The 18,904-nt window shown below is 36.6% G+C and overlaps 1 protein-coding gene across 3 annotated transcripts in view; it reads right to left on the bottom strand.

Annotated features, from left to right (window-relative positions):
- Positions 1–435: 435 nt before the first annotated feature.
- Positions 436–18,904, bottom strand: part of CLGN (calmegin) — a 53,545-nt gene continuing 35,076 nt past the window's right edge. For all 3 annotated transcript variants that reach the window (XM_047799265.1, XM_047799267.1, XM_047799266.1), the window contains 7 exons: positions 8,807–8,920; positions 8,532–8,682; positions 6,579–6,794; positions 5,320–5,445; positions 4,966–5,125; positions 3,600–3,700; positions 436–1,614 (listed from right to left, as the gene is read on the bottom strand). In XM_047799265.1, the coding sequence (XP_047655221.1) occupies positions 1,534–1,614; positions 3,600–3,700; positions 4,966–5,125; positions 5,320–5,445; positions 6,579–6,794; positions 8,532–8,682; positions 8,807–8,920 (949 nt within the window). In that variant the 3' untranslated portion in view covers positions 436–1,533. The remainder of the gene's footprint in view (positions 1,615–3,599; positions 3,701–4,965; positions 5,126–5,319; positions 5,446–6,578; positions 6,795–8,531; positions 8,683–8,806; positions 8,921–18,904) is intronic.

The raw sequence follows: 18,904 nt of genomic DNA, 5'->3' as shown, positions 1-18,904 counted from the left end.
CTATATAACTAGAGGAGAACCAGAGACTCATTTCCCTTATATATGAGGCTCTACCTACACTTTTAGGGAGAGGGCCTACCCAAGGATGGGGTGTGTATATCCATGAAGGAATCCAAAATATTACCCTACAAGCAGAGAGTTCTCTAGATAGTATTAAACTAGGTTCCATGGCCTCAAAAGATTTAGATCACCTTCCAAAGGGTTTGTCACCCAAATGCGAAAAATCCTTAAATAAGTTAAATGGAACAATACAGCTCCACTAGAATGTAGTTCTGTGACTTTCAGTACCTACTGTCATCCTGTGGTGTCGGTATCCATGGGGGATTGGTTCCATGACCCGTGGCAGATACCCAAATCCACAGATGCTCAAGTCCCAGAGATGACCATTTATTATCTGCAGATTCTGCATCAGAAGATTCAGCCAACTGCATACCATGTAGTACTGTAGAATTTATTAGAAAAAAATCTGCATATGTGATCCACACAGTTCAAACCTGTGTTGTTCAAGGGTCAACTGTACTTTAAAAAGAGAAGCAATAACCATAGTTATTACTATCTACCATACAGGCAGCTTTGAAGTTAGATGAGACAAAAGACTAAGAATAGATTTGTATTTTTTATCTATTTTCCCAACAAATTCAAAGTGTGATAATACCTATTAGCCTTTAGAACCTCTTAGTCAGATAAAATAAAGACTCCCCAACAATAATTTACCTAATAATGAAGGTATAATTAAAGGAGAGAAATATTTTAAATTTTATTTTCAAGAGCAATGTCGGCATAAGCAATCTTGTGAGGGTCAGCCATTCTGGCATAACAACTATAACAGCTTAAAAAAAAATCTGTACACCATTTTGTTTTAATAAACCTCTTATCTCTGTTTTCAAATGTAAATATGCTACACTATTAACCAGTGATTCTATGAATGACACATAGACATTTCTGTTTTGCTGAGTTGTCTGTCAACAAAGCACCTTTTTAAAGGCTCCTATAATTTAAGTGAACAAAGGATCATAACTATAATTTGACATAAACTAGGTAAATGTAGGCCACATACCAACACTTTCAATTGTTGATAGAATCAAACAACCGTTCAGAAACTTTATTGCATTTAGCTCTGTGCAACAGAACACACTCTCATTTATATTACAAAACTACCAGTTATACTGTAGTCAAACCATTTAAGAGGAAATTCCAATAGCTGATTTTTCTAATAGCAGTAAAGCTGCTGCATATTATTTTGCTCTGTAGAAACCAAAACTTTCTCCAAAACTATTAAAACTCCGTAACTTCTGATATTAATCTTTTAAAATCTAACATGCAACGTGCCAGTTTTTTTTTTTAATTCTAAATTCAAAGACCAGGTAACTTCAAAATTCTTTCTTTTCTGAAAAAGGAAATTAAAATAAATATCTGGAAGAATAACATTGCAATATAGTAGAAACAGGATGTGCAGATTAATTCAAGTTCAATTCTGGAACATCGACTTTAGAAAGCCAACTCTATTAGGAAATAAAAATACTTGAATACAGGCTACTCCTTTCGAACTCTTCTTTTGCGTACTGACTTTACTGGCCCGTCTCCAGATCCTGTGCTCTCATCTGCTTCTTTCATCTAGGAAAAAAATTATGAAAGTGTTTATTTTCATACAGTGGCCAACTAGTAAATAGTAGTAAATTGCTTATTCCCTAAAATACATGTTCTAACATCAATTGGCTTATCTTTAATGTTCCTTTACTTAAAAACTGATCCAAAATGTGTTTATGTTTATAGACATGTGTTTCAATTTGTTTATCTTTTGGCATGACTACATTTTTAGAATAACTCTGCTTGTCAAACATACATCTGATATGGAAATGCTAACAACTCAGTTCAAAATTTTATCTTTTGATTTAGAGCTTAATCTAAGTCATGGTTAATTAAAGGCTACATATTTTCACTGCAGGATAGTAAGCACTAACTATACACCACAATGCTTCTGTAAGTAATGAATCGCTGAACTGTTTTTTTTTGTTGTTGTTGTTGTTTTTTCCTTTTTTGGCCACACCCATGGCATATGGAAGTTCCCTGGCCAGAGATCGAATCCAAGACACAGCTATTACCTACACAGCAGCTGTGGCAACGCTGGATCCTTAATCCACTGAGCTGGGCTGGGGATTAAACCTATGCCAACTCAGAGACAACACCAGGTCCTTAACTCACTTTACCACAACAGGAACTCCCATTGAGCTGGTTTTACAGAGACTTTTTCAGAACTTCTGGCACACAGTACTTTGAGAAAAATTAGGAGAGAGGACAGAGAAAAAAAATACCAAACTTAAGGTCTGGGTTTTTCTTCTTTCCTTTATCCTTCCAGAACAATCATTTATAAATAAACTTGTGCTAACAAAATAAAATAATGAAGGTATACACAATAGTTATTATTTCCAAAAACTGATGTATTTTAGCTCACTGACAAACATATAAGACTAAAAGACTGGAAGACGGAATTAAGATATATTTAAAGGTACACAAAATATTTTAAAAAGTAAAACATAACTAGAATACACATTTGACGAATGATTCCAAGTATTATTATTAAGACAGTGACAGCAGGAAACAAGGGCTATTCAAAACTCTGTTCTGGAAGAAATTATCTTCACCTAGCTCCCTCTAAATAAAGATATTTGTACTATGTAATGATCCCTAAAGCCCATTTAAAAACTCACAAGTCAATTAAGACCAGTAACAGGTACATGTACTGAATAAACTTTAGAAAACTAAACAATAACCACAAAATAAATTTGGGAGATTTCTCCAAATGGACAAAAGAGAAAGTTTTATTTCACTACATGCAACAGGCCAGACATACCTATATCTTTACCCTACCTAACTCCAAGCTATGAGAGTGGGAATGACATTGACCCTGTAGGGAAGGTTATGCAGCTCTTAAAGGGCTAGAGAAGTAGAAAAAACAGGCTTTTTTTTTTTTTTTTTGTATATACTGGGTAAAAAAAGAAAACTTTGATTTTGAATTATACCCTGGATGGTTTCTGACTCCATAATAACTGACTTTAAAAAAAGGCACTGTGAGAAGTTCTATTACACATCAGGATGGAAAAAGGGCCAGACATATCGAGTTAATGGGAAAACCAGCTGATTAAAGATCTGAGAAAAATACATTATCAGGCAGACAGTACTCAACTACCCAATGAATGAAATCCTTCAAAATGTGACAGTAAATTATTGAGATAGAATGTTTTCACAATGGCTATAAAGAAAACTGAATTATTATAAATATCCAGGTAGTCTGCTTTTTACACCTTTCAAGAGAACACTTTAATACCAGTCAATTTTTATACACACAGCCGTCTATATTTTGTAAACCACAGGCTTACTTTATACTATTTCATTAGCCATTAAGATGATACAAATTATAATATTTTCATGCTTTCCTCATGGATACATTTTAAAACAATACGGATGCACTTAAAAAAAGCTGGGAGAAATAAGCTAAAAAATTCATCACAGATCAGACTGCTGCCTTTATAGAAATATTTTTTTATGGACTAAGAATCATACATAAAAACTAGCTTATTTCCTGTTAAAGAGTTGCTTACCTCATCTTCAGATCCAGACTTATTTGATTTATTACCTTCTTCTTGTCCCTCTATGATTTCAATATCTTCTTCACTCTTTTCCTCGGGTTCACATTCTTCTTCTAGAATACAGATTGTATTAAAGGTAAAGGCTCAAGGAATTAGAATTTTGCCAGTGAAAAGATTAAATAAAAGTGGTGGGTGTATTTTTAATCCCAATATTTAAAAGCAATTCCTTCCAATAGGAGTTTTTTTTAATTAAATATAATTACTCATTATTCCCCCACATTTTATAAACAAATCCTCATATTTGAGGAAAGGGACAGGCTTAAAGAATTTTAAAGCATTCAGTCTGTATGTAAAATGAAAACCAAAGAATATGTGTGTGTATATGTACACACATATATATGTAAAAATACGTGTGTGCAAGTGTGTATTTTGAAAGAGTATGGCTTTTAGATCAACTATTTCATCAACTATTAAGTTAAAAATAGTGCTCTAGATATAATTTAAGTTATAAAGGGCTCAATCTGGAGCTTGGCAAATATCAATAATTTCATTGCTACCTACATGTGCGTAAGGAGGTCTCCCTGGAGAGTCACCAAAAAGCCTGTTTTCTTCAGTTCTAACATCTTCTGGAGTTTAGCAGAGGGTGAGAAGGGTACATATGATCCAGCAACCCTTTTAAGAGATTAAACTATTTGTTCGATATGATAAACTATCTGATAAATAACAGCCCTTGGAATCTTTGCTGTGGATTTTGTTGCTACAATCACCTGCCTTAAACTGATTACTCTTCTACAGCAGCCATGGTCTGTACCTCCCTTCTCATCCCTGGAGGCAAGAAAAGTCTTTGCAAAAGCTATAGCATATGGGATTCATAGTTGCTAGGCTCTGAAGCAACAGAACAATTTTTACAACTCTTTCCTCCCAGAAGACAAAAATCATAGAGGATGTCTGCAGCTAGAGCCCAGGCAAGGGTGCTAACTCCTCTTCGCCACAGTCATGGATTCTTGGAGATTCAGATGGTATAAATCTGACAATAAATAAGTGTAACAGCTACAGTTTACCACTTAGTCTACTTTTCTCTTTTAAGGCCACACCTGCAGCATATGGAAGTTTCCAGGCTAGGGATCAAATCAGAGCTGCAGCTGCCGGCCTCCACCACCACCACAGCCAACAACGGGATCCAAGCTATGTCTGTGACCTACACCACAGCTCACAGCAATGCTGATCCCACTGAGCAAGACCAGGGATTGGAACATGCATCCTCATGGACATTATGTCAGGTTTTTAACCTGCTGAGCCACAACAGCAACACCATAATCTACTGTTTTTAATGATTTTCCTCCAGGGTCCCCACTATTAATCACCATCATCATCTTACCTTTTTCAGGAACTTCACCATCACTTTGTTTTTTTTCCTCTTCCAAGTCTACTGGTTTCTCAAGGGCTGCTTTCTCTTCCTTCACTTCTTGCTCTAGTGCTCCCTTCGTTTGTGGTTTACATATGTCAGTTTTCTTGAACTCTGCATCTTTGAATTTTTTCTGTGGTGGTTTAATACAAGCTATTTTTACTAAAAGCAAGGTTTTTTGCAGTAACTGATATACACAGTGAACTATCAGTAAAAACTTTTAGGCAATGTAGTTTATTACTTTTAAGAACCACTTGCTCTATTCACAAAATTCCTAAATATCAAGCGATTTTTTGTCAAATGTTGAAGAAAATTCATTTTCTTTACCTTTACTTTTCTTGGCCAACAAAATGAAGTAATTAACACTATTGGGAGCCCTGCTGTCAGAAGGTAAATGAACCAAAGCCAGGGGCGCGCTTCAGTCGCTGCCATGAGCTGTCTGAATACACTGGGCTAGAGACATAAACAGAAATGCAGTCTATAAACCTTCACTCAGAAACACAGCATATAAAATAAAAAACTTAACCTCACCTAGGTGTTTTACATTAAGGAGTCACGAATTTGTAAGCTAAAAAATACTTTATTTTCCCATTTTATACTTCATAAAGTTTAAATAATCTTTAACTACTCACATGTGCTGCTCCTGACAAGTGGTAGTAAAAGATAGGCTGTATTATATAGGTGGACCTGGCTAGTGTAGCAGCAAGAGTTAAGACACTTTTCTTTATTGGTAAGTTTCAGGACAGAACTACTCTTTATAAAAGAGTATAAATACCCCTAATAAAAAGGTGTATTATCTATCTATCTGGTTCATTTAGAATTATACAACTCTCTGTACTTTAAAAGACTTCCTTGAAAAAAAAAAAATCAACCTGAGAATTGCTGTATTTTCTTCTTCTTGGTTATTAACACATTTCACACACAATTTTCAGGAAGGAAATTGTTTCTCCTACTAAAAGAAAATCTAAAATCATCATATGTTTTAGTTAGAAGAGTTTCAAAATGAGAATCCTTTTACCTTTATTTTCTTACTCTTTTGATGGTTTTTGCTAATATCCAAAGAAACCAAATGTAAGGTATGAATTTTTCTTTAACTGGTTTTAAAGACAGATTCTTCAAGATGCACTGTGTTGAAATATTTACTGTTTTTTAAGTAATGTTAAGATTTTTGGGAAAAAACAGGGCATAATAATATTAAATTTTAAAAGTTTCTGCACTCCACTAAGTGAAAAGTTGTTAAAATGAATAAAGAATATTTAGATTACTGTTCCCATTTAAGCATTGAATTGACAAGGTGACAAGGATATTGAGTAGTATCATTTCTATAAACATCAAAAGGCATTAAATCCCATTATGTTATCATAATTTAATAAGTGAAATAAAGACTTACATAAGTTCATTAAATAGTTTGTAATGAAGTTGTACCCTGATTTGGTAAAGCTAAATATTCTGTTCACATAAATTAATTTAAATATGTTTCCTCAGCATTTAATCATTATTGCACATTTATTTATCTTTTAAAAGATCATTTGTATAACTTATAACCAGGACCAAGTCCTATTATTACTATATGGTAAATCATGTACCTCATTAGCATTTTCTACCATTATTTTCACTCCCCAACCATCTGCAGCCCAGCGATCTGCTACTGCCTTTTCTGAACAGATAATAAAATTATCAAAGTAGATATCAGAGGTCATGGACCAAAGCTCTAAGCCAAGGGCACTGAAAGAAGTCAGAAGAAATGGGTGATCATCTTCAAAATAGTCTGGATTAGGGATTTTTCGAGGACTCCAGACACCCTGGAAGAAAAAATAAAGACATTTTCAATTAAAATAATTTCATTATAAATGTTACTCAAGAAGTAGCTGCTGTTGAATTAAATTAGCAATACTAACTGAAAAAAAAGGAAACTTTAACTGATATTTAATTCATTAGTAATTCACTGGAAATAAAATCTTATTTCTTTTTACCCTGTACACAATGTTCCCTATGAATAATACTGACTTTAATCTCTGAAAAAGAAAAAAAAAAAGAGTGAAAATCCAACACACACAGAAAATTGAGCAAATTTCACAAGTGATACAATTTTAGACAAGTTGTTTGTTGCTTGTCTTTTTACATTTAGTAAAAATATTCAAGTCAAGATAGCATTAAAAACTTCAAATCAGAGAGATCACCTTATGGCAAAAACAGGAGCCATGGTTTTTAACATATAGCCATGATAGGCATCAATAATCAATCATAATTGAATCTCAGAACAATTATTCAACACGGAAGTTTCACTAGATCTTCAACAATTCAACTCAACCCAATCTATTCTGCTCCAAGCACTATGCCAGATGCTAGGATATAGTGATAAGCAAGGCAGACATGTTCCCTGCATTATGGTGCTTAAAGTCTAATGAGGGACATGTTTAAAAAGTTACCAAAATAAGCCTTTTTGTGATAAATACCACAAAGAAAAACCACAGTGAGCAATTCGAGTATATTACTGTATACGTAAGATAAATGTCAGAAAATGTCAATGAAGGAGTTCCCGCTGTGGCTCAGTGGGTTATAAACCCAACTAGTATCCATGAAGATGAGGGTTTGATCCCTGGCCTCATTCAGGATTCAGTGCTCCCGTGAACTGTGATATAGGATGCAGCTGGGATCTGGCATTGCTGTGGCTGCAGTGTAGGCTGGCAGCTGTAGCTCCAAATGTACCCCTAGTGTGGGAACCTCCATATGCCGCAGGTGCAGCCCTAAAAAGCAAAAGAAAAAAGAAAAAAAAAGAAAATGTCAGTGAATAATTAGACAGATAAAACTAAAACTACAGGGTTAAAGGGATAACACAGGACTTGAGTATACCTCAAACTAGGGTACACTAAAAAAATATCTGATTCTTATTAGAAAAAAAAAAAATCCAGTTATAGTAATGCCAGAGTAAGGAGCATGTTAATCCAGCACTGACTCAAACTACTAAAATGTACATGAGTCCTCCTTTTTTGGCAGTGCCCACAGCATATGGAAGTTCCCAGGCAAGGACTGAAATTCAAGTCACAGCTGCAACCGACACTACAGCTGCGACAACACCACATCCTTAACCACTGAGCCCAGGAAGGGAGCTCCCAAATGGAATGAAAACATGCCTCTGCTGTGAACCTAACCTGAGCCACTGCAGTAGGATTTGTAACCTACTTCTGTACAGCAGGAACTCCTGTGAGTCCTCTTGATCAGAACTCATTTCTTAAATATAACTCTGAAATAAAATTTTATTCCAAAGTGATCATCAGTTGATTACTGAGATAAAAACAGTACAAAGTGACTGATCTTTAGTTGTTAATTTCATCCCCCTCCGAAAATTAAATAAAGAATGCTTTACTTTTTAAATGTAAATTAGTTAGTGTCTATTTTCTTTGACTTCTTAAGATAGCTAAGGCACACTATTACAAATCAAAGTTCTGAAAGTTCACATAACATTAGCAGTAACTAGATCTATAACAGAAGTAGCACATTTTAAACTTTACTATGGGATTGGAACAAGTGGTTGTTACCTGGTAGTTAGGGTTATCTATCATTGGAGGCCTCCATACCCCTTTGTACTTTGGGTTATCTATCATGGGAGCTCGCCACTCACCACACCCAACCCGACATGCTGGATTAGAAATATGAGGTGCCTCCCATTCTCCATCCATGTCTTCATTCCTTAGGATATTAGAACAAAGCGAATTTAGGAAACTCAAGTCTTTCCTGTCGGTCATATAAACTAGTAACAAAAAAGCTGGCGAGAAACATATAAAATTGACATTTGAAGATGAAGAAGGCATACCAGTCACTAGGTTTTTCAGCATTAGGATCTGGAATAAATTTTGGTTCATCATCAAGCCAGCCATCAGGTTTAACAACACTTGAATCTTCTATTTGAGCAGGTTCGCTTTCATCCCTGTAAATACAGTATTTTTTGATACTTTATTTAAACAGTTTAAAAATGGACGTCACAAAATTCAGAAGGTACCGAAAAGCATTTCCTACCCTTCTGTCTCTGTACCTTCTATCTCCTCCATCTCTCATCCACCAAAACCTTCTATATACTTTTTTTGTAAATTACCTGTTATGCTCTATGCATAAACAAATGGGTATATACATAAATATTCTTTACACAAATAATAGCATTCTATACAGGGTATGTTAAGACTTTGCTGCTATTCGCTTAAAAACTCATTTGTTAACAAACATATATAGGATATCTACTACATGTCAAGACTGTTCTAGGAGTCCTATTTTATATAAATTTGTACCTGCTTGATTCTCAATGGTTCCATAGTCTCCTACTCTGTGAATATACCATAATTTATTTAATCTGTTCTGGAGGACACAATTTTCCAAAAACTATTATTATAATGTTATACTTAATATCCTTAAACACATTAGAAGTTAATATGAAATTGTCAGCTATGTGAATTAAAATTTTTCCCAGTTTCTCGTGTTATTTTTTTTTGGCCACCATGGCATGTGGAAGCTCCTCGGCCAGGGATCAAACCCATGCCATGGCAGTGACCCAAGGTGCCGTGGTAAAAATGCCAGATCCTTAACCTATTCTGCCAAAAGAGAATCCCTCAGGTATTTTTTTACATAGTTTATGGTGAGGTTTTTTTGTGCCATATAAAAATCATTTATTTTCATGTAGTTGAAATTTATTAGCATTTTCCTTCTTTGATTATGGACTTTTATGTCATATTTGAAAGATCTTCCCTACTCCAATATTACTTTTTAAAAACTCCACATCTCTATATTTAATTCTAGAAATTTTTATATTTTCATTTAAAAATAACAAAGTAAATTCTAAATTATATAAACATAGTCATAGTAAGTACTGAATAGAATTACTCACATAATTTTCATCTTTATAGAAAAGCAGGCATTTTAAACGAGAGGTTACATTATAATTTTCCAAACAAAAGTTGAATAACCAACTGAAATAATCAATTCTATGTAAAGACTGAGTAAGAAGCTGAAGTAATCAACTCTGTATATGCAAAGACTTGTAACTGCCTGATATCAATGTTATCCTGAAGTTGGAGGGCTCAGAGTAACCAGAGTGTAAAAATTTTTTTTTGTCTTTTGTCTTTTTTTTTTTAGAGCCACACCCGAGGCATATGGAGGTTCCCAGGCTAGGGGTCTAATCGGAGCTACAGCTGCCGGCCTACACCAGCCACAGCAACACCAGATCCCAGCCCCGTCTGTGACCTACACCACGGCTCATGGCAACACCAGATCCTTAACCCACTGAGGGAGGCCAGGGATCGAACCTGCAACCTCATGGTTCCTAGTCGGATTCGTTTCTGCTGTGCCATGACGGGAACTCCAGAGTGTAAAATTTAAGGGCACATCTCTTTTAGCATTTAATAAAACACATTGGAACACATTTCACCAATCAGAATGAGGCTGTTTACTTAGAGTTTCTTTCATTTAAGGGCACACGTGCTTTCCGGCCTTACTCTTTATGGGCAAACAAGTATGAAGCAATGTTAGAAAGCCTACACTGAGGGATATAGTCCTACCTTTCCCACAGTACGAATTCATGAATTCTTACTATCTTGCACAAGTTACTTCCCTATTATACTATTTTCCTGAAGGCAAAGACATTTTTCACCGTTAACCATTATTCCTCTTCATCTACAAGAGAGTTAACAAGTTAACATTTTGGTTTTCCAGGAGCAATAGGTAGTACTGTGGAAGCCCAATGTTCACAAAATCAAGAGCTTGAAGGAGTTCCCATCGTGGCTCAGTATGGGTTAATGAATCCGATTAGGAACCATGAAGTTGTGGGTTCCATCCCTGGCCTCACTCAGTGCGTTAAGGATCTGGCGTTGCCATGAGCTGTGGTGTAGGTTGCAGATGTGGCTCAGATCCCACGTTGCTGTGGCTCTGGCATAGGCTGGTAATTACAGCTCTGATTAGACCCCTAGCCTGGGAACCTCCATATGCCACGAGAGCGGCCCTAGAAAAGGGCAAAAAGGCAAAAAAAAAAAAAAGAGCTTGAAGAAACAGGAATAGACACTTGCCAGATGGAGTACAGAGAGAAAAACCAGATTAAAAAATGAACAGATCTTCAGGGATGTGGAACGAACATAAAGCCGTATAACATAAATTTAAGTGGCATCCCCAAAAAAGAGATGGGGAGGCATTCATAAATATTTAAAAAAATAATGGCCAAATATAACTTGAATTTGATACAAACTATAAACTCACATATCAAAAACTTAAAGAACTCTTGGTGGGAATGTAAATTGGTACAACCGCTATAGAAGAGTATGGAGATACCTTAGAAAACCATATGACCCAGCTATCCCACTCTTGGGCATATATCTGGACAAAACTTTCCTTGAAAAAGACACATGCACCTGCATGTTCACTGCAGCACTTGTCACCATAGCCAAGGCATGGAAACAACTTAAATGTCAATCAACAGATGAATGGATTAAGATGTGGTATATATACATAACGGAATATGACTCAGCTATAAAAAAGAACAAAATAATGCCATTTGCAGCAACATGGATAGAACTAGAGATTCTCATATTAAATGAAGTAAGTCAGAGAGAAAGAGAAATATCATATGACATCACTTATATCTGGAATCTAGTATACAGCACAAATGAACCTTTCCACAGAAAAGAAAATCATGGACTTGGAGAACAGACTTGTGGTTGCCAAGGAGAAGGGGGAGGGGGAGGGAATGGGATGAACTGGGAATTTGGAGTTAGCAGATGCAAACCACTGCCTTTGGAATGGATAAGCAATGAGATCCTGCTGTATAGCACTGGGAACTATATCTAGTCACTTAAGATGGAGCATGATAATGTGAAAAAAAAAGAATATACATATGTATGTGTGACTGGGTCACCTTGCTGTACAGTAGAAAATTGACAACACTGTAAACCAGCTATGACAGAAAAAATAAAAATCATTAAAAAAAAAACTTCAAAGAACTCAAAGCAAGGCAAACACACACACACACACACACAACACACACACTTTATCAAGTCACAACAAAATCAAACTTCTCTTGTTGTTGGCCATGTGTGTGCCATGTAGAAGTTCCTGTGCCAGGGATCAAACCTGCACTACAGCAACAACGTGAGCCATAGCAGTGACAATGTTGGATCCTTAACCCACTAAGCCACCAGGAAACTCCCACAATCAAATTGTTAAAAACAATTTGATATTAAAATTAATAAAGATAAATCTTAAAACTAAACAGAAAAAATGATATATTAAGTAAAGGAGAACAAGGATGAGTGTAACAACTGACTTCTCATCAGAATCAACACAGGCCTCATGACAAGGAATGGTTGTTGCCAAATAACTATAAACCTATAATCCCACAGTGAAAAATCCTTCAGAAATGAAGGCAAAATAAAGAAATTTTTAGACAAATAAGTTGAGAGAATGCAATGAGAGCAGACATGTACTATAATATGTTAAGACAAGTTTATCAGGCAGAAGGAAAACAGTAACAGAAAATTTCTATCTACACAAAAGAAGGCAAGTACCAGAAATAGTAAATATATGGATAAATAAAAGGACTCTTTCCCCTCATAACTGATCAAAAGATACCACTGAAGAATAAGTATGTGTGGCCTTCACAGTATATACAGAAGTAAACATATGATAATAGCATAAAAGGATGGAAGGGACATGAAACAGTATTACATTATCTGAAAGTAGGTGGAATAAGCTTAAGGATACTGAAAACCCTAGAGCAACCATGAAAACAAACCACAAAGGAAAAGTCAATAAGCCTATAACAGAGAAGAAAAGATAGATGACCCAAATTAAATAAAATAACTCAATCCAAAAAATGTTAGGAAAACATTTTCATAAAAGACCACAGAATACATGGGGCAAAGAGAAAACAAGTGGTGATATGGTAGATTTTCATCCAACCATATCAGTAAGTACATTAAATGTAGATGGTTTAAAACACTCGAATTAAACGGCAAGACTCAGGGAGTTCCTACTGTGGCTCAGTAGGTTAAGAACCCGACTAGTATCCAAGAGGATGTGGGTTCAATTGCTGGCCTCGCTCAGTGGGTTAAGGATCTGGCGTTGCCATGAGCTGTGGTGTAGGTCTCAGATCTGGCTCGGATCCCGAACTGCTGTGGCTGTGCGTAGGCCCACAACTACAGGTCTGATTTGACTCCTAGCCTGGGAACTTCCATATGCCTCAGGTGGGGCCCTAAAACGCAAAAAAAAAAAAAAAAAAAAAAAAAAAAGGCAAGAACCAAATGTAATTGCCTACAAGAAAATCACCTGAAAAATATAAGCATATACAGGTTATAGGTAAACAACAGAAAATAATATTTAATGGAAACATGATTTAAAAGAAAATGGGTGTGCTGATTTAATATCAGACCAAGTAGACCTTAAGACAGACAGCACGGTAAGAGTTTATAAAGGACATTTTATAATAATAAAAATGTCAGTTCCTCAATATGTCATGAAATATCACGAATTGATCTAGCAACAGATCTTCAAAATACATGATGCAAAAACTAAAGAACTCAAAAGAAATAAAGATAAATTCATAATCACAGATTTTAATTCTCTTTGTTCAGTAAGAGAACAGATTAAAATCCATTAACGATATAATTGAACAATGCTATCAACCAACCTGATGTAAGTGACATTTGCGAATGTTTTTTGACTACAATAGAATCAAATGGGGAGTCACAATGAAAATCGTATCTGGAAAATCCATAAATAACTGACAACAAAGCAACACATTTAGAAACACATGAATCCAAGAAGTAGTCTCCAGGGAAATCAGCAAACAGTATGAACTGAATGTCCTCATAAATAACATGTATTTGTGGAACATAGTTAAAGCATTGCTTAGAGAAAATTTACAGCTGCTTGTATCAGAAATGATTTTCTACCTTAATAAAGCAGAAATGAGAAGCAAATTAAGTCCAAAGTAAGGAAAAGGAAGCAAATAACAAAATACTAACGGCCAATGGAGGGTGAAAACTAAAGCAAAAACTGGTTCTCCAGAAAAAAAATCAATAAAATTAAACCTTTAGCTAGATACATCAAAAAAACATTAATTATCATTTCAGAAATAAAAGGGAGGCCATTACTACTGACCATTACAGACATTAAATGGATGACATGAGATGCTGGAACAATTAGACATCCATATTTTCAAAAATTAACCTTGATTTATATCTCAAACTACATACAATAACTCAGAACAGAGTTTTAAGTCAAAATTATTTGTCTAGAAAACAGAAAAATTTTTGTCACATTCAGGCAAAGACATCTTAATAAGATGCAAAAAGTATGAATAGGAGTTCCACTCGTGGCACAGAGGAAACGAATCAGACTAGGAACCATGAGGTAGCAGGCTGGATCCCTGGCCTCACTCAGTGGGTTAAAGATCCGGCGTTGCCCTGAGCTGTGGTGTAGGTCACAGATGCAGCTTGGATCTGATGTTGCTGTGGCTCTGGTGTAGGCCAGCAGCAATGGCTCCAATTGGAGCCCTAGTCTGGGAACCTCCATATGCTGCGGCTGTGGCTCTAAAGACAAAAAAAAAAAAAAAAAAGACACTCCCCCCCACCCCCCCAAAAAAGGCATGAATCCTCAAAGGCAAATACTGATAAGCTAGATTTCACAAAAATTTCTAACTTCTGCTCTCTACAAAGAAAATTAAGGAGTTCCTGTCATGGCTCAGTAGTTAACGAACTTGATTAGTATCCATAAGGACTCGGGTTAGATCCCTGGCCTTGCTCAGTGGCTTAAAGATCCAGTGCTGCCGTGAGCTGTGGTGTGGGTTGCAGACACAGCTTGGATCTGGTGTTGCTATGGCTGTGGTGTAGGCTGGAGGCTGTAGCTCTGATTTGACCCCTAGCCTGGGAACTTCCATATTCCGCGGGTGCAGCCCTAAAAAGATTTAAAAAAAGAAAAATTATATAACAAAAAGATATAAAAAAAATGACTATTGCCTTTGGAATGGATAAGCAATGAGATCCTGCTGTGTAGCACTGGGAACTACGTCTAGTCGCTTACAATGGCACATGAAAATGTGAGTAAAAATAAAGTATACATGTGTAACTGGGTTGCCATGCTGTACAGCAGAAAATTGAAAGAACACTGTAAACCAGCTATGAAGAAAAAAATTAAAATCATTATATAAAAAAAAAGATATTAAAAAGAAAAAAATTAGGACAAGCCTCAGAGTGAGAGAAATTATTTAATACTGCATATCCATATTAATTGACTATTACTGCAAAACAAATTACCCCCAAATATAGGGGCTTAAAATAACATTTATTATTGCAGTTTCAGTATTGTGAAATCTGAGTACCACTGAACTGAGTCCTCTGCTCAGGTGCTGTGGCAGGTTGCAATCAATGCCCTGGCCAGGACTGCAGTCATCTCAGACTGAGGTGGGCAGCTTCTGAAGTGGTCTTCAAGGATCCTGGCTCCTGGTACTCATGCCGCCGTGTGTAATCCCCTTTCCTTGAGTGTAGGTGGGATCTGATAACTTGCTATTAATAAACAGAAATCAGTAATGGGATGTTACTTCCAAGATTAAGTTATAAAAGATTGTATATTAGTTTCCTTAGGCTGCTGTGACAAAATACCACCATCTGATTGGATAAATTGACAGATTTATTATCTCACAATTCTGGAGACCAGAAATCCAAGATCAATGTTTTGGGCAGGGCCATGCTCTCTGAAGGCTCCAGGGCAGGATCTTCCTTGCTTCTGGTGGCCGCTGATGACCTCTGTCGTGCAATACATCACTGCAATCTGCCTCAGCTGTCACATGGTAGTCTCCCTGGGCAACTGTGTCCAAACTTCCTTCTTCTTCTTATAAGGACACCAGTCATACTGGATTCACGGCCCACTCTAGTCCAGTACTACTTCGTATTAACTTCATTACAGCTGCAAAGATACTAATTCCAAATAAAGTCACAATTCCAGGTTCTGGGTAGGCATGGAATCTTGGAGGACAGTGTCAAGCCAGTGGAGACGTAACCTTCATCTTCTTGCGCTCTCTCTTCTCCCCTGTTTCCCCCTGCCTTGCTTCCCTGGAAGGGAGCTACCACATTGTGGGCTACTCTGTGGAGAGGTCTAGGTTGCAAGGAACCAAGGGAAGACTCTGGCCAACACCCAGCAAGTAACTGAGGCCCACAGTCCAACAACATTCATTCCCTGGAGAGACTGAATACTGCCAACACCCACTTGAGTGAGACTGAAAGTGGACCCACTCCCAGCTGTGCCTTGAGAAGACAACAGTCTCAGCTGACATCTTAACTGCAGCCTGAGAGACCCAGAACCAGAGGACCCGCCCCCCCCAAGCTGCACAGAGGCCTGAGTCAAAGAAACAGTGAGATAATGTGGTTCTAAGCCGCTAGATTTTGGGGCGGGGGAGGGGAATTTGTTACACAGAAATAGATAACTAATACCATACCTGTGTCCAGAATATAAAGAACTCTCATAACTCAATATTTAAAACAACCCAATTAAAACATGGGTAAAAAATTCTGAAAGGATACATCTCCAAAGAAACTGATATAAATGACAAGTCAATTAAATTGGGAAAATTAGTGATTAGTCATTAGAGAAATGTAAATGAAAAGTAAAATTAGACATCACTACAAATATTTTAGAATAGCTAAAAAAAGAAAAGAAAAAAAGAAAAACAAAAACATATAATATCAAAAGGTCAAAAGGCATAAACTTTCAGATAAAAGATAAATAAGTCTTGGGGATACAATATACAGCATGGTGACTATTATCTATTTGAAAGCTGCTAAAAGTGAATCTTAAATGTCCTCATCACAAGAAAAAAATTTTAACTATGAGAAGTGATGTATGTTAACTAAACAATGTAGTGATCATTTTGCAATATATACATGTAACAAATCATTTTATTGTTACAGATATCCAAATGTTGTTAGGTAGAACATCTGGAACTCTTATATATAATGGTGGGAATGCAAAATGGCACAGCCTTTTGGAAAAGTTTAGCAGTTTCTTATAAATGTAAATATACACTTAACTGTACAATCACACTCCTAGGTATTTACCCCAAAAAAGGTAAAAATTATGTCTACACGAAGCCTTGTCCACAAACGTTTGCAACAGCTCTATTCACAATTGCCCAAACTGGAAACAACCAAAACTTCCATCAACATGTAAATGGATAAAATTATAACACATCCCTACAATGGGATATACTCAGCAATAAAACTAATCACTGATATAAGTAAAAAATAGGGATGAATCTCAGAAGGCATCGAAGAGAAACAAAAGCTATATAACATTTGATTCCATTTTATATGATAGCCTGGAAAAGACAAAGCTGTAAGGGACAGAAATCACCTTAGTGGTTTTCAGAGGTTAAGGGTGGAAGGAGGAAACTGACTGTAGAAGGATATGAGAGGCTTGTGGGGGATGAGGAAAATATTCTACGTCATGATTGTGGTAGTGGTTACATCATTATATATATTCATCAAAACTCATAGAACTGTATATCTAAAAAAAATGGACTTAACTATATAAAAATTATACTTCAATAAATCTGAAAGAAGAGTTCCCTTGTGGTACAGTGGGTTAAGGATCTGGCATTATCACTGCAGTGACTTGGGTCACTGCTATGGCATGAGTTTGATTCCTGGACTGGGAACTTCTACATGCCATGGACATGGCCAAAAAATTTTTTTAAATTATAAATAAATAAATCTGGAGTTCTCACTCTTGCTCACCAGGTTAAGGACCCAACACTATCTCTGTGAGGATCCAAGTCCGATCCCTGGCCTTGCTGAGTGGCTTAAGGATCCGTCGTTGCCGAGAGCTGTGGTGTAGGTAGCAGATGCAGCTCAGATCTAGCATTGCTGTGGTTGTGAAGTAGGCCGGTAGCTGCAGCTCTATCTGACCCCTAGCCCAGGAACTTCCATATCCCACAAGTGCAGCCGTAAAAAGTAGAAAGAAAGAAAGAAAGGAAGGAAGGAAGGAAGGAAGGAAGGAAGGAAGGAAGGAAGGAAGGAAGGAAGGAAGGAAGGAAGGAAGGAAGGAAGGAAGAAAGAAAGAAAGAAAGAAAGAAAAAGAAAGACAGAAAGAAAGAGAAAGAAAGAAAGGAAGAAACCTGACAGAAAAACTACGCAGTCAGAAACCAGCAAATATAAGGACAATACTTGATGACCAAATGGATTGCAAGGTTAGTCCAACATTAGAAAAACCAATTCACCATACTAGGATAATAAAGGAGAAATGCCATATGATCATCTAAACAGATGCACAAAAAGCAATTTTACAAAATCCAACATCCAATGGGGAAGGGGAGAATTTCTTCATAAACTAAGAACATAAGATTTTTTTTACTCATACTACATATCTCTTTATGTAGTCCCCTCCCAATGGCACCAGGGTTGATCTGTGTGACAAATAGATGGCATATCACTTCTAAGATTAGGTTATAAAGGCACACTCTCTCTCCCTCTTGGATCCCTCCCTCTGGGGCAGCCATCTGCCAGGCCCTGAGAGACCTGAGGAGAGGCCCAGGTGACAGCAAATGGAAACTTCCTGACAACAGCAACAAAAGCCAGTGGGAAGCAGATCCTCCAGCCGCCCAGGTCAAACCTTCAGATGTACACGGCTCTTACAGGTAGCTTGAATACCCTCAGGAGCCTCATCCAGAACCAGTGAGAAAGCCACTCCAGATTCCTGCCTCTCAGTAACTAGGTGAGTTCATGCTGTCTTCAGCTGCTACGTTTTTTGGTAATTTGTTACACAGCAATAGATAATCAATAGGGTTACATATATAAATACATAAAGAGAGACAATCTACTTAGCAAAATCATAAGAGTTACCAATAGGCAGAAAAAAAAAAGGTTCTTAGGAATAAAGGTAACAA

The sequence above is a fragment of the Phacochoerus africanus genome, chromosome 10 (assembly GCF_016906955.1).
Source record: "Phacochoerus africanus isolate WHEZ1 chromosome 10, ROS_Pafr_v1, whole genome shotgun sequence".
NCBI lineage: Eukaryota > Metazoa > Chordata > Mammalia > Artiodactyla > Suidae > Phacochoerus > Phacochoerus africanus.
This window is presented reverse-complemented; position numbering and strand designations above follow the sequence as displayed.